We start from the raw sequence: 14,312 nt of genomic DNA on the forward strand, positions 1-14,312 counted from the left end.
TTGGCCTTTCAACAAACATTTCATTATTTATAACGATAATACTAAGAGTGTGTGTGTGTGTGTGTGTGTGTGTGTGTGTGTGTGTGTGTGTGTGTGTGTGTGTGTGTGTGTGTGTGTGTGTGTGTGTGTGTGTGTGTGTGTATACATATATATATGTACATATATATATACATATATATATATATATATATATTGGTTTGATTGGAATTACGGCCGAAGCAACCAAGGCTATGAAGCCAGCAGATGAACGGGTCTACCGGAAAGGAGAAATGTTGATATCTTCAGGAGTTCCTAAAAAAAAAAAAAAAATAGCCAAGGTTTATTCTGAACCCTTGTCCTCTTTATGTCTTGCAGGAAACAAATCGTTGCTTATAAAATGCAAATATAAAAAAACATGATTCTAATGACATATTATATTATGGCACTTTTCACAAGGTTTTCCTACTCCTTGCTACCGTCGCACGTGTAATTTGAAATGTCATATCCGAAGGCAATTCAAATTTTTTTTTTTAACTTTGACTTCTCTAAATAGTAGACTTTTCAATCCACTACCTGATTTGTGATATTTCTTTACATTGTCTATATCGTTTGCACATATTACTGAGTATTATTCTTTGTCGAAATCTCTCCAGTTGTTGTAGTTGTGTACTAATAAAGAAGCCATAAATTTTGTTAGCTTACAAAAAATTAAGAAAAAATAAAAATAGCAAAAATAAATGGATGATCTGTCTTCCCTGACCTACTTCAGCTGTCAATTGCTAGGTAATCGAATTTAATCTCTCTCAAGGTCATGCAGGTTATTAAACTGAATCATAGTTGATTTGTTTCTACCTGTGAAATTCTGTCATTTGTAAAACGCAGTAATGACCATATAATGTATTGAGAAGGACAACAGAATAAAATAAAAAAGTATATATATATATATATATATATATATATATATTATATTAAATCCTTGACGGTGTTTACAATTTCCTTCTTGGCGCGTGACGTTTTCGTTCAAATAAGGAGAACTCCCATCTGTTCTCTTCATTTAGTTTCTGGTCTTTGAGGAAAACCGGTATTAAATTAAGAACAAAAACTCCGAAGGTTATTGGTACTCGCTTGTAAGTGTTGAAACCACACCTTTTTTTCACTAAATTCTATTGTCCACACTTATTGAATAAAATCCAAAGTTAACTGCATTAGTGTAGGAAAAGAAAGACAAACAAGTAAGAGAAACTTATGTAGGCAAATAAAAAGAACCATAAATAATCTCTTAACGACCAACTTAATTGTGAATATCGATAGTGGTAAGCAATACTGCTGAGATGGGGTGTCAAATGTTAATATCATCAAATAAATGAACCAAACCATTCTAAATGTACATCTCTATTTGTAGGGAATTACATTAAGTTATTTTCGAATTTATTCGAATTTATTCGTTAAATGAATAAATTCGAAAAACCTAATCAACAACACCACTTCGCCTTTTAGTTTTTAGCATAGCAAGTAAGTGTTTGTTCTTCACAGAGAGAGAGAGAGAGAGAGAGAGAGAGAGCATTTCTATTCAATCTGCTAAAGAAACAAAGTAGCAAAAGAAAAAAACAACTAACAACAGTAATTCCAATAATAATAATAATAATAATAATAATAATAATTAAAAATCAATAGCTGTTTAAAATATCTACAATTTATAATTTTTTTAAAGATTATAAATAAAGTATTTACATTAAGTTTTGTTATCACTATCATTTCATACTTTCTCTTATTCAAGCAGTAAATGTATTACTAGTTCTGCAATATCACAAATATTTAATGTTAATTTTAATCTCCTTTTATTCCTCGATGTGAGCGGCGCTTTTCAATTTCACTTAACTTTTTGAAAATTGGTGGCCAGCCAATCCCACTCTTAAGCCGTCACTGACATCTGGCCGAATGATTTCAATGATTTCCACATCATTCAGGGAAGAAGAGTACAGCCGTAAACTGACACAGCGATTTCTAACCTAACACAATATATTATTGTTTGAAACACATTTAAACATTTTTTAAAAATAATATTGATTAATTCATAACTATTATGATATATCCATATGCAAATTAATAAATTCATAACTACTATTTTCAAAATTCTCCGTTTGGAATAGTTGTTTAAAATAAATCACCTAAATAAAAGCAGTTTATCTACTGGAGTTAATCCTTTACTAGTCATACTGAAAACCACCTAGGATTTAAAAAAAGCACTTCTCTTTGCTATTACCGAGAGATTATTTAATGTTTTTTTTTTCAGCAAGTATTTAAGCGGATGAGATTAAACTGGGTCGTATACACACACACACACACACACATTATCTATGGAAAACTATCTTAACTGATGAGAGATATGTTCATAACTTTTAAAGCGATTTTCATATTGATATTCACAGACACATATTGCGCATTTACTTCACAGAACACTATTGTGCAACCAAAAATGTTTAAAATTCATCTCCTGCAACCTGAGTGGCAGTACAGGCTTTTCACGTCATCAGCTAGCCAATATCAGTGTATTATATAACACAAAATTTAATGAGATTTTGTGTTATTAATCAGTTCCATACTGATTCCAGAAGTATTTTTCACATGGATTGAGCTATAAAGGTATAAAAATGGCTAATTAAGTTCACATATGATTTATAGATGTAGGAGTAACTTATTCTGTGATCATATGTACTCGTAGTGTGATCATAATGACTTCTGGAGTTCATGTTCATAAATTAAAAGAAAATCTTGACGTAAAAATGTACTAAACACTACAAACCCTTATCTTGTATGCTTTGCTGTATATTGGCCAAAAAAACAAAAACAAAAAAACAAAAGCTAGATTAACTGCGTAGAGTATGCCTGCAGGAAAATGTAATTAAAGCAACTGTTTGTCATTGATGTAGCTGTAGTTACTACGGGAAAGATGAGGAAGAGTTTGTCTGCGCCTACAGATGAAAAAAAAAATATTAAATACAGTATTTCTAATAATATTTAAAATTATTTTAAAATAATTCCTTAGCCATAGCCAAATTAGCCATTCTTGGGCATGGACAGCAGAGTTTTTTCCCCAGTTTATCCGGGGGTTTTCCCTCCGGCAAAGCATGCAAACCGGTCCCGTGAACACAGACGCTTCTACAGACTTGGGATACCACTGGGAATAAGGAGCAACCAACCTATTGGATTATCAGTTACGGAAGCTTGCGCGGTAAAATGTGTAGGCCTGCGCGAAAGCGTAACATAGGATGACGATACGATGAGTTCATAGTTAATCATTTATGGATAACCTTTCACATTGTTGTTAATTATTTCGTTCATTTTCCAACAGGACATTTTGTCACACCATTTCAATTATTAAATCTCAAAGTGTAATATAGATTATTTCATATACACTGGATTGATTGATCGACCGTGAGATGCGGTGATCAATACCCTTGGATGGTAATGGATGGCAATGCTGTAGCCAATGAAGTTCTAACTGAGGCTCGGCCATTGCTGTTACCCTACTGCCATGATCAGAGCTTTAATAGCTCAATAACACCTTATCCCTACACTGTCCTCTACAGATAACGGGGAAGATGAAAAGCATTCTTGGTTCGTCCCTTTAAGCCAGTCCTTATAAGGATATAAGGAACCAGATTGATTACAAATACTTTTATGTGTAATGCTAATTTAGAAGTAATAACAAATCAAGCCTCACGCGTAATTGTGAAATATCAAGTTAAGAAATACCTAAGCAGCAATTGTCTTTACAGTCTCAGACTATAGACTGCATCCCTAGTTAAGCAAAATGGCTAATCTCAAGAAAAGATGAAACAAACATTTGAAATAAGATTGAAGACTTCGAAGTTTCGACCTTATCCTATATCCAAATTTCTGCAGGAGCAAGCAGAAATTTGGATATAGACTTGATTATTGCATTTATATTTATTATTTTTATTTTTTGTAATATAGTCCATACAGTTGCAGCTGCAACACGTATAACGCGTAATTGGGTGTGAAATTATCTGTGTTATTAGAGATACGCACATGGAATCCTTGTAACTTAAATACAGTACTTGGAATAAAAATTTGTTTTGTATTCCTTCTAAACGATATTTGATTGTTTACTGTCCTCGACTGCGAGCCACCTGTTGCTGTCCTCTCGCGATCAGTCTTCTGACTCTATGCAAGTTTCCCGTAATTATAATAATAAATAATAAAAATGTAAACTAAAAATTCGATTAATATAACTGAAATAATAATATTTATTTTAAATTAGGTATTGTTTCTGGGAAAATTCCCATGCTACTCCTCTTAAACTCTATTATTATTATTATTATGGCTAATTATAGCCTGTTTTTGTTTAGGAGTGTCCCTTATTTTAAATACATAACTTGACATAGCCCTACACTCATTCCAAAAATGTTCCGATGATGGTCAGTCGACCGAAATGGTTCGCACCCCGTTAACGTTCTCTCCTGCCCCAGTTTTCCCATAAGTAAACCCTCTCCTCCCTCCATCAAAAAAGCGCCCTTAAGTACAATAATATATATATATATATATATATATATATATATATATTATTAAAATAAACTCGGATTTCCAATTTATTCTTCCGCGTTAAACTCCACCCACACGCCCCCCCCCGTTATAAACAACCTTCAGCAGAAACATGGAATTTGAAGACATCCTAGTATCAAACAAAGTATGTACAAAATTTTTCCTCCTCTTTTATTCTGCTATAATTGCCTTCAATACTCACCCATAACGCCCTGAAATATATATATATATATATATAATTTTTTTGAGTCAAAATAGCCAATGTATTTAAATAAGGGACACTCCTGAACAATAACAGGCTATAATAATATAATAATAATAGATTTCATAATAATAATATAATAATAATAAATAAAAATAAAGCTATAATAATAATAGATTTTTTTATTATTTAAGTAAAAACTCACATTTTATTCTTCCGATTACTTTCATAGTTCGCAATATATTATTACCATTACTGATTACTGAATAAAATAGGACAAACTTATTTTTGGTATATAAGAACATATTCATTGTATAGACATGTTCTATTTCTGCGTGTATTCAGTTTCTTACATAGTTTTAATATGGTGTACATTGTAATAAATTTTATTGCTGTTCCTGTGATTTGATAAATATTTATTTATTTGTACTTTCAATACTTTAGGAAAGATATATCTGTCCTAGAAATGGAGAAATGTGTCGAAGCTCCTGAGTGTCCCTCTACGTGTACATCTATATATGATCCAGTCTGTGGCTCTGATAGACGTATCTATCTCAACTATTGCCGTTTTACTCAAACAAATTGCGGGTAAGCGAGAGAAAAGGAAAAAAAAAAGTTAAAACCTATACTCTGAAGTCAACGCTACATGCGATGAAAGAAAGAAAGAAAGAAAGAAGAATGACCGACATTAGAACACTTCAAGAAAAATAAATCGGTGGTGTTGGCTTCACAATTTTTTTCTTTTTTTTTATTATTGTTTACTTATTTCAAGAATTTCGGGCGAAACACAATTGTAATTGTAACAGTAACATCATTGTGTATATTTAATTGAATTGCGAAGTCACGCCAAACGTGACTTCGCAATTCAGTTAATAATTGGCTGACTTAGTTAAGGAGAATTTATTTTACAGCTGAAAATATTACCCACTCATTTTCATCTAGCTAACGTCATTGTCAAGAGGGAAGTGGAAGTTGTGGCTGTTTATTTATGATATTTTAATCATATCTCTCTCTCTCTCAATAACTTACTGACACTTGCACAATGACTGTGTGCTTCGGTATAGCGTTGTTAATACCTGTACAATGTACAGGTGTTTTCTTCCTTAAACAACGCCATTCTCGAGCTTAGCAACACTTGGAAATAAGCATACCATTCAATATTTCTCTATTCTGATTTCAGATATAATCGTATTCATCATTATAGTGAGTTTAAAGGCTTCATCTGTTTTACTTGCCCTACTAGACTAAATATACAAACTCAAAACCTGGGTTTGAATTCTCTCAAGAACGCGAGGAACATTTTCTATGCCCTGTTTTTTTTAACGAAGCTAACAGGTTTCAGACAAGTTTGCCTTGGTTTTTCTTTGCGGAAAGTAGAATTACCTACCTGGGAAAATCAGGGAAACTTGAACATAATCTACTGAGACATATAATGTCCCTTCAATATTCTTACACATTACTGATTACTGAATACCACACACACACACACACACACACACACACACACACACACACACACACACACACACACACACACACACACACACACACACACACACACACAGTAGAAAGAAAAATACGCATTTTTATAGCCTAGAAAGATCTCTTTCAAGGAAGAAAACCACGTATTTTGAAAGAATTCAAATGAGCTTAAATTTAGAGATGATTTCACTCTTTGAGAATTAAAGAAAAAAAGTTTGCTAAAGACTACTACAAAAAACGTAGTCAATGAGTCAAAGTCAAGAACTGATTGAAAAAAATCAAGTTTTACAGGAATTTCTATTGACTTACTTTCAAAAACTTCAGGTTCTGTATACTTTGAACTTTTTTTTTCAAAATTCTATCCAAAATGAAATTCTGGTCTCTGGTCTATAAATCAGTCAAAGGATATTTGCTATCGAATATTCCACCGCACACTTCCGATATTTGACACGAGATATCGGTTTATCTCATATTGACCCGATTTTCAATATAGTGGTCTTCTTTATTATACAATATAGATCGTTATTATGTCGATCTTTAGACGATGTGATAACGATCGCGCACGCGCGCGCGCGCTTGTATGTGTGTGTGTGTGTGTGAAACACGCTTGCCGCTATTCTAGCGAAGCTGTCAAAGAAGATCGGTTAGCGTGTTTAGAAGTTTGGCAGTTTCGTGTCGATATTTGGCAATATTTTTCAACTAAATCATGAGGTTTTAATTTAAGTTGCCATAGTAACCTTGAGAAGATGATTAACAGACTGAAGTGTCTACTTCACCAATAGCAGTTATAAATTCCACAATGGATGCCCGCGAAAGTTTTTCTAAATATTTTAGAAATGAATGTGGGTTGCTCTTTAAATTAATGTTAAGGAAATGAATGAAACGAAAAAACGAAGGACAATAAAAGTACATCATTTGAAGTTATGAAAAATGCTAAAATGTACGCAGATAGTGTCATTTCTTCGAGTAGGAAAACATTATTTACAGGCAGTATGGCTACAAAAGATTAATTGATGTCCATTAACTCTTGTCATAGTTTCGACATTATCACTAAATTAAATTTCAACAGCAATGTTTTCATTCCATTATAAAGTGATGGCGTCTGAAAACTCGCCTACGGTGATGGTCTTAAAACGAAAGATCGTTTAATGACTACCGTACAAAAGTTCCTCCCGCTCCCCGCTTTCATTACTCCGAATAAGTTACTCAATCAAGTAGCTCAATGAGCTACTTGATTGAGTAACTCATTCGGAGATCATTAAAAACCTTAAGATCATTAATCATTAATATAAGGACACACATCGGAGATCATATCATTCTAAATAGTTACGATGAGAACTATTAGTAGTCCGAGCAAGAACTATTAAGTATGGTATATTATGTTATGGATTATCTAAGTGTTTGTTTGCTCAAGGTATTAATGTACGTTAGGGTGCCAACCTTTCATGGGTGAGATTCATATAAAATTATTATTTATCACCCGAATCGGCAAAGCATTATTTGCTTCAAATGCATCAGTACCTTCACTGACCTAAAACGATCAAGTTACGTTGTCGTAGATAATAAGTTCAATCCGGATTTTATCTTTCTCAATAGAATTATAACCTATTCGAAACTATTTATTATTAAGCGCAAGTATAAGCAGGAAATTTTATGACTAAGGAAGCCTCCTTGGTTCTAGAAATTCATGGACAACGCAACTGGTTTTGTTGCATACATGGCATGTTTATGGAGAGGAAAAATGTTGCATGCTGCTAATTATTGAACATTCGTGTCCAATGCAAACTGTTGATAACCGATACCAATATTTAACTGAAATATTTTGAAAATAAATGATTAAAGTAATTTTATAATTTTATGTATAGAATGAGCTCCTTTTAATTAAATTTTATTGCATAATGCACTTTTGTTACTCTGTTTCAGGAAAGCGATCCAGAAAATGCCGAGGTCATTCTGCGAAGAACAGGCTGTGTCCAATTAGCATATTTTAATTCAAAATTTATTCCATGATCATATTTTTTTTTTCATATAAGCCTGAACATTCCTGTTATCGCCAATAGTTTTTTTTCTCCTATTGGCATCTCTATTTTTTTAAACTTTCCGAACAGCTATTTGAACATATTGTATGAAGATATTGTATAAAGAAAATTCAGGACAAAGAACAGAGAGAAGCGTGTCAGAAGAGAGACAGAAAGTAATATATGTACTTAAAAAATCGTTCTGCAGTATCTTTTGCTTTCTCATGAAGAAATGTCTCGTTCTTTTCATAACTTTATTACATTTGAAGAAATGTATTAATTCCAGTCATAATTGAAAAATAAATTTATTCATACAGACTTGTAGATGTTATTCATTCAAGTTGTCATGGTAACTGAGGTGACTAAAATGGAAACTCCAGTCATTAGCATTTACACTGGTGACTAATAGCTTTTAGGTAAGCAGGAAAGCCCTAGAGTTTAACTCGGATACAATGACGTATATACTCGTTAAATCGCATGAAAGGCCACTGAGTTTAAAACCATAAGTTCTACTACCTCACTCATGTGTGCTAAGGGGGTGTCAATGTAGGTCGCCCAAACATCAATTAAATTAGTCCACTTGCCCACCACTACGTGAAGTGGAAAAAATTCTTTCATTTAATAGCCATATATCTTAGGGTTTTGCGTACTACTTATTTCATATCGACCTTGTGTCCAAGAGGTTTATTGTGCTGTACTCTACTCGTCTCGGGCAGTTTCTCAGATGATGAAGGCTAACTGCGAAATTGGTCATAAACTATACACAATGCAATAGACAGGGGAGGGGGTCAACGTCACCACGTGGCCTTCGGAAATAGAAATTGCTCCAAGGAGCGGCAGACACCGCCCAATCTAAGAACAATAATTTCTTTTACTTTCTTTCATCTAGGAACACGTTTTTCAGTGTTATCTTCGGTTTCTATCTCCCGTATCTTCGTATTTTAATCTTGCCTTAAGCGCTGCGATATTTACCTCACCTGCCAACGAGATTTGTGGAGTATGAGAGAATAATGAAAAGTCAGTGGATAGCATCTATTTTTTTTTTTTCCTTTCATAGTCGGTTCCTTTCTGGCAGAGCTCCAACTACTTTTTAAATGTAAGCTCTATCAGACGGTCTAAGAAGAGATGTGAATGTGGTAGGGTTTAACCCCCCCATCACTGATGGCAAACTTCCAGCAATGTAAACCATGTTTCTTTCTTTTCTTTTTTTTCAAAGTCGGGATTGAAAGAAGACATGTCTGGACCTAGAAGGGCGATAATCTTCCATACCCCCCCCCCCCTGAGGGTGTGACGATGACTAAGGGTGGCGAGATAATCAGAAGTTGTTCCCCTTTACGCTTAGAAAAATATGTTTGGTCAGACGAAAGGTGCATGGGAAGGAAGATTATTTAAGATTTTACATAACCTCTATGCTCACTCAAGAGGCGAGATTTGTTATTTTATTATTTTTTTAGTTGATAATACTGTATGGGATATGATTCCATTCACCAGATACTTTAGTCACTAGTCCTAGGATTTCTCTATATATTATCGAAATATAACAGATGATTGCAATTTTCAGAGGTCACTGGAAAGACCGACCAATATCGATCAGTGTCATCCAGATTTCCAATCGAGAATACCCTGAAAAGACTAATAATGTGTTATCATTGATTTCGTTTCATCCGATATTTCGTTTTCTTTCAAGGCTCGTTTTTTTTTATTTTCAGTTTCTCAATTTTAGGTACATCGAAATGAACATTTTAACCTTTTTGTGCTCACAACAACTGAAGCCAACTAAAATAATAATATTAAAATTCGAATATTAATAATAATATTAAAAAATTAAGTGTTTTAAGTCATGAAGTGTTTGATCAGTTTTTGAAATTGTGCTGATAATGAGAAATTAGTTCAATATCACAAGAAAAGTTGTTTTTTTTAATACAATGAATGATTTTTATCTCTGTTGTGTGATTCATCATCATCTTGAAGGCTTGAAGTAACAAACGTCTGCAGTCGTTCTCATCTTATCAAAATAAATAATGTATTATTTAGAGTTGTTTCTGTTGCATGACATTTCACTGTATCAATACACAACTTTAAATAATTCTGTCTGTAATGTGAGAAAATTAAGTCTGAAATGAGAGCCACATTTATAACTTATCTCCTAATTTTGCAATTTGCTCGACAAAACGGTTATTTCAAAGCAACTACTTCTTAAAATCTTGTCAACCTATACAGTACTGGATTTCTCAGCTAAAAACGTAAGTAAGCAGTCAATAAGAAAAGCTCTGATAAACTGTTACATTCGTTACGGCTAGATGCACATGGTAAAACGAGTCTCAGTTACTAAAAAAAAAAAGCAATTATTCAGCTGAATTGAAAAGATCATTTTCTGAATTAAGTAAAATTATCATACTTAGCGCTTAATGATCATGGAACTGTAGAAGAAAAACCATTGCAATAATGTTAGTAATACATCACCACTAAGAATGAAATTGCAGTGACCTGAATTAATATAAAACCTGTGATTTCGGAAATGTCTTAAGTGCAATCACTGTCTCCTCAAAGTGTTCAAGTTTCAACTGGACTTGAATATCTTTGTCGAAGATTTATATTTATTTCAATCAAATCAAAAAAATGCATTGAATATTTGTTATATCTGAGGAATATCATTTTATTTTTAAATTTAGGTTCTAATCTCGTATAGGAAAAGAACTTTTATTAAAACTTTGCAACTGAAGGCTAGTTAATTAGTTAGTCATTTATATACAGAGACAGCAGGGTTTTCCTTCAAATAAATACAGATTTTTCCTCCCACAAAACAGGCAAACTGACCAGAAGAATACGCACTATGCAAAAATATAATACTGGCCTCATAGTAATCTCAGTTACTTCGGCCGTCATTGCAAATAACATCTATTTTTACTTAATTGATAGCTGGTTCGTAAATAGTGCTTCAAAGGATAATAAGATTTTGTCAAAGTGGACTTCATAAAACGTGTGAGAATAAATTTATCCCACGGGGTTGGATTTACTCGTATTAAGTAATTTCTATGACGGTTGGGAAAACATTGTTAGCGTAAATCAGTGTTAGATCGACGTTACATGATAGCAGATCAATTGCTGTTTACTCTCTGAGTGTGTGCTTTCTGAGAGATCCTATTTTCCCTCAAAATGATATAACTCGCTCTAAGGAGTTGAGGAATTCTTAACAGGCTTAGCCAAAGCAGTTATTGAATTTTGAGAAAGCAATACTCAAACTCAACAGAATTGCACACGGTATGCCACCTTTTTATCATTCGTATAATGGACAACATTTTTTTATATAAATAAAGAAGTAGAAAACTTTTTAATGTTTGTTTTTTTTCCTTAAAGATTTTTAACAGAGTGTTTGTATTTTGTTCTCTAGTCATTCATCCCATATTGTTCTACAAGTGTCATTTTGTAATTGTCATAGTCAGTAGTGGACTTTCGATTTACGTTTAGCAAGAACAAACTGTACAAAACTAGAGCAAAGCCTTTTTTTTTTTTTGGATTTTGCGATGTCTTATCTCGAGAAAACAAAATATTTCGTCTGTGAATAAAGCAGCACACTGGCCACAGTCATTATCAAATAATGAATAATTGACTTTTTTTTCTGCAGCATTCCCTTTTCAATGCATGCACGAATTAGAAAGGGCATGAGGGGAAAATAAACTGTGAGAGTATCTATATAAGTGGATCCAGGTAGGAAAATCAGCCCTTTACAATGCTCCTTTGAAACTTTTATTCTGATTGATATTTTAAACTTCGTGTTCCTTCTCAAATGTGATGCTACAAGCAGGTTCACACATGCATTACTAAAAATAGTTATCTAATCAGTAGTTTAGAAATAGTTTGTTTATACAACAGTTTACTGTAGTCCAGTTTTTCTTAACTTGCAGCTTGTTTCAAGGGTCGCTCTATATTGCATTTAATACTCGCTCAGTTTGCTACCCTCATTTGATGCTTGTAAACAGTTATTAGTCAATCCCATCAAGTACCACTTGTCTACAAGATTAGCTATAAAGTCCACTCTGTGAACTTTATGTAAAATGTAAACGCAATTTTTCTGTAGCTATGGCGTGTCTTTTTTTTTCCCAATCTCGATTTCGAAACTTTCTAAATAGAGACTGAAACCTGCCTTCGTAAAAACCTAATTAATGCTATGATAAAGTGTTTATTCCTATCCACACAGTGTAAAACGCTTCTTGATTAAGTGCCTTCTCTGGCTTATGTCTGCCTGTCTGTTTTGCATAATGAAAAACTGTTCCCCAAGAGAGGGGAAAGAGGGAACCGCCTCTATACGAGATTAGCTAACTCATCTTCAACTGCAAACTTCTTATAATGGTTTTTTGTGTTCTATAGGGAGATTTGAACCAGGGTTCCGGTTTACCAGTTGGCTAATACCAATACTAAATGACCTACAAAGACTCTTTGAGAGACACTAGCAAAAAGATTTAATGCCAATGGGTCCGATTTAGTATTAGTCAATTGGTAAACAAGAACCCTGGTTCTAATCCCCCTATAGGACGCAAAGAATTATCCCAGATAATGTTTTTTATGAAAAGTGCAATTATGAAAAGTGTACAGGAAAACAAAAGCGTGATAATTCTTGGCTAAAGGATCAATATCGGGAAATCTAACTGGTCAAGGATACAGTTAAGGATATCCTCAAGCAGTCCCAGTTCAATGGAACTGACTAACGGTTCGGATAATTGGAAATGCATTGAAGGTCCATCAATGAAAACATATACACTGTCGTACCAGTAAAGATCTTCCAAATAGCTCGGTAGCTCTTTCCGAAGGAAAAAAAAAACAAAAAACATGAAGCAATTTCTCCTTCTTGAAGTAATATCTGAATCAGTATGGTCCGCTAACTCGTATCCCGTAAGTTCAGACCATGGCTTTACTGAGAATAGCATTAAAAACTCGCGTCAATTGCTACATGAGAATGTTCACAAGCTCATCAATACTCATTTCGAGTATTATTCACTTTATCTCGAATGAATGTTGTTGTTGAGTAAAGTGTAATAACTTCATAAACTGCCTCTTTAAAGTGTTGTAATCTGTACAGATTAAAACACTTTACTTAGAGTGCTTTCAAACACCTGTTTTTAGCAATTTCAAGATACGTGTATTGCTTGCAGCGTCCGTGTTTGAAGAGTGCATTGTTTACCTTGAAGAACTCATGTTGAACGTAAGTGATAACGACACATTCAATGACAACCTCAAATGATTCAATATTGGCTTCTCTAGTTGATATCGATGTTCATCAATAAAAATATGTCGATTAGGCATAATACAGAATTCCTGATAACATCTCTCGAATTGACGTTACAAAAATTGCAAATGAAGTGGATGATCGCTTCATCCTCGTTTTGAAAACTTTGCTTTTATGTAATTTCAATACAAGCACACTTAAACAGTCTGTTGAATAATCATTAAAGACTGTCGCAATAAAAGTTCTGAGAACGCTTGGAGATACGAAATAGCCACATGACCTCGCCATTCATAATAATGCATATTGATCTAAATGTTTTTGTTGTTTAACATCGCTCAAGGAATCCAACCTCTCTCTGATTGAAACTAATTTAGCATTCATTTGCTGAACCTTAAATTTGGCAGATGGATGGCAAAAGATCAACAAAAACCTAATCAATTCTTTTCTGTACATCAATCGAACTGTAAAAGTATTTCAAATAAATTTATTGACGAGTAGGTAGTAATAAAGATAAATAGAGATCCATTTCAATGAATTATCAAACGTCAGGCAGCAATTCATAAGGAAAAGAAAACAATACTAGTTTAAATATATTATTACTATTATTATTATTATTATTACTGTTATTGTTGTAATTGAAACTAATTTAGTTTATTCCGACGTAATTGGTACTGAATCCAAGTTTGCAACCCAAGCATTTCGACTAACTAAAGATTATTTTACTCATGTGTAGGCGTTTCATAGGTTTGTCATCATCATCGTCATCCTTTCAGGGATTTATGCCCAGTGGCCTGTTCCAGTCTCATTCCATTTTTCCTTGGTCGTCCCTGACTTCCATATC

The 14,312-nt window shown here is 33.4% G+C and overlaps 1 protein-coding gene and 1 long non-coding RNA gene across 2 annotated transcripts in view; one reads left to right on the forward strand and one right to left on the reverse strand.

The window, feature by feature from the left end:
• Window positions 1–6,676, reverse strand: part of LOC150109312 (uncharacterized) — a 47,817-nt gene extending 41,141 nt beyond the window's left edge. The window contains exon 1 of the long non-coding RNA XR_016549670.1: window positions 6,539–6,676. This is a non-coding gene — a long non-coding RNA (uncharacterized LOC150109312). The remainder of the gene's footprint in view (window positions 1–6,538) is intronic.
• LOC150109311 (uncharacterized) overlaps window positions 1–8,517 on the forward strand; it is a 59,988-nt gene extending 51,471 nt beyond the window's left edge. The window contains exons 6-7 of the mRNA XM_090407308.1: window positions 5,192–5,335; window positions 8,153–8,517. Coding sequence (XP_090263434.1) covers window positions 5,192–5,335; window positions 8,153–8,210 — 202 coding nt within the window. The 3' untranslated portion in view covers window positions 8,211–8,517. The remainder of the gene's footprint in view (window positions 1–5,191; window positions 5,336–8,152) is intronic.
• The last annotated feature ends 5,795 nt before the right edge of the window (window positions 8,518–14,312 follow it).

This window comes from Typopeltis vanoorti, chromosome 2 (assembly GCF_054136105.1).
Source record: "Typopeltis vanoorti isolate ZY-2024b chromosome 2, IOZ_Tvanoo_1.0, whole genome shotgun sequence".
NCBI lineage: Eukaryota > Metazoa > Arthropoda > Arachnida > Uropygi > Thelyphonidae > Typopeltis > Typopeltis vanoorti.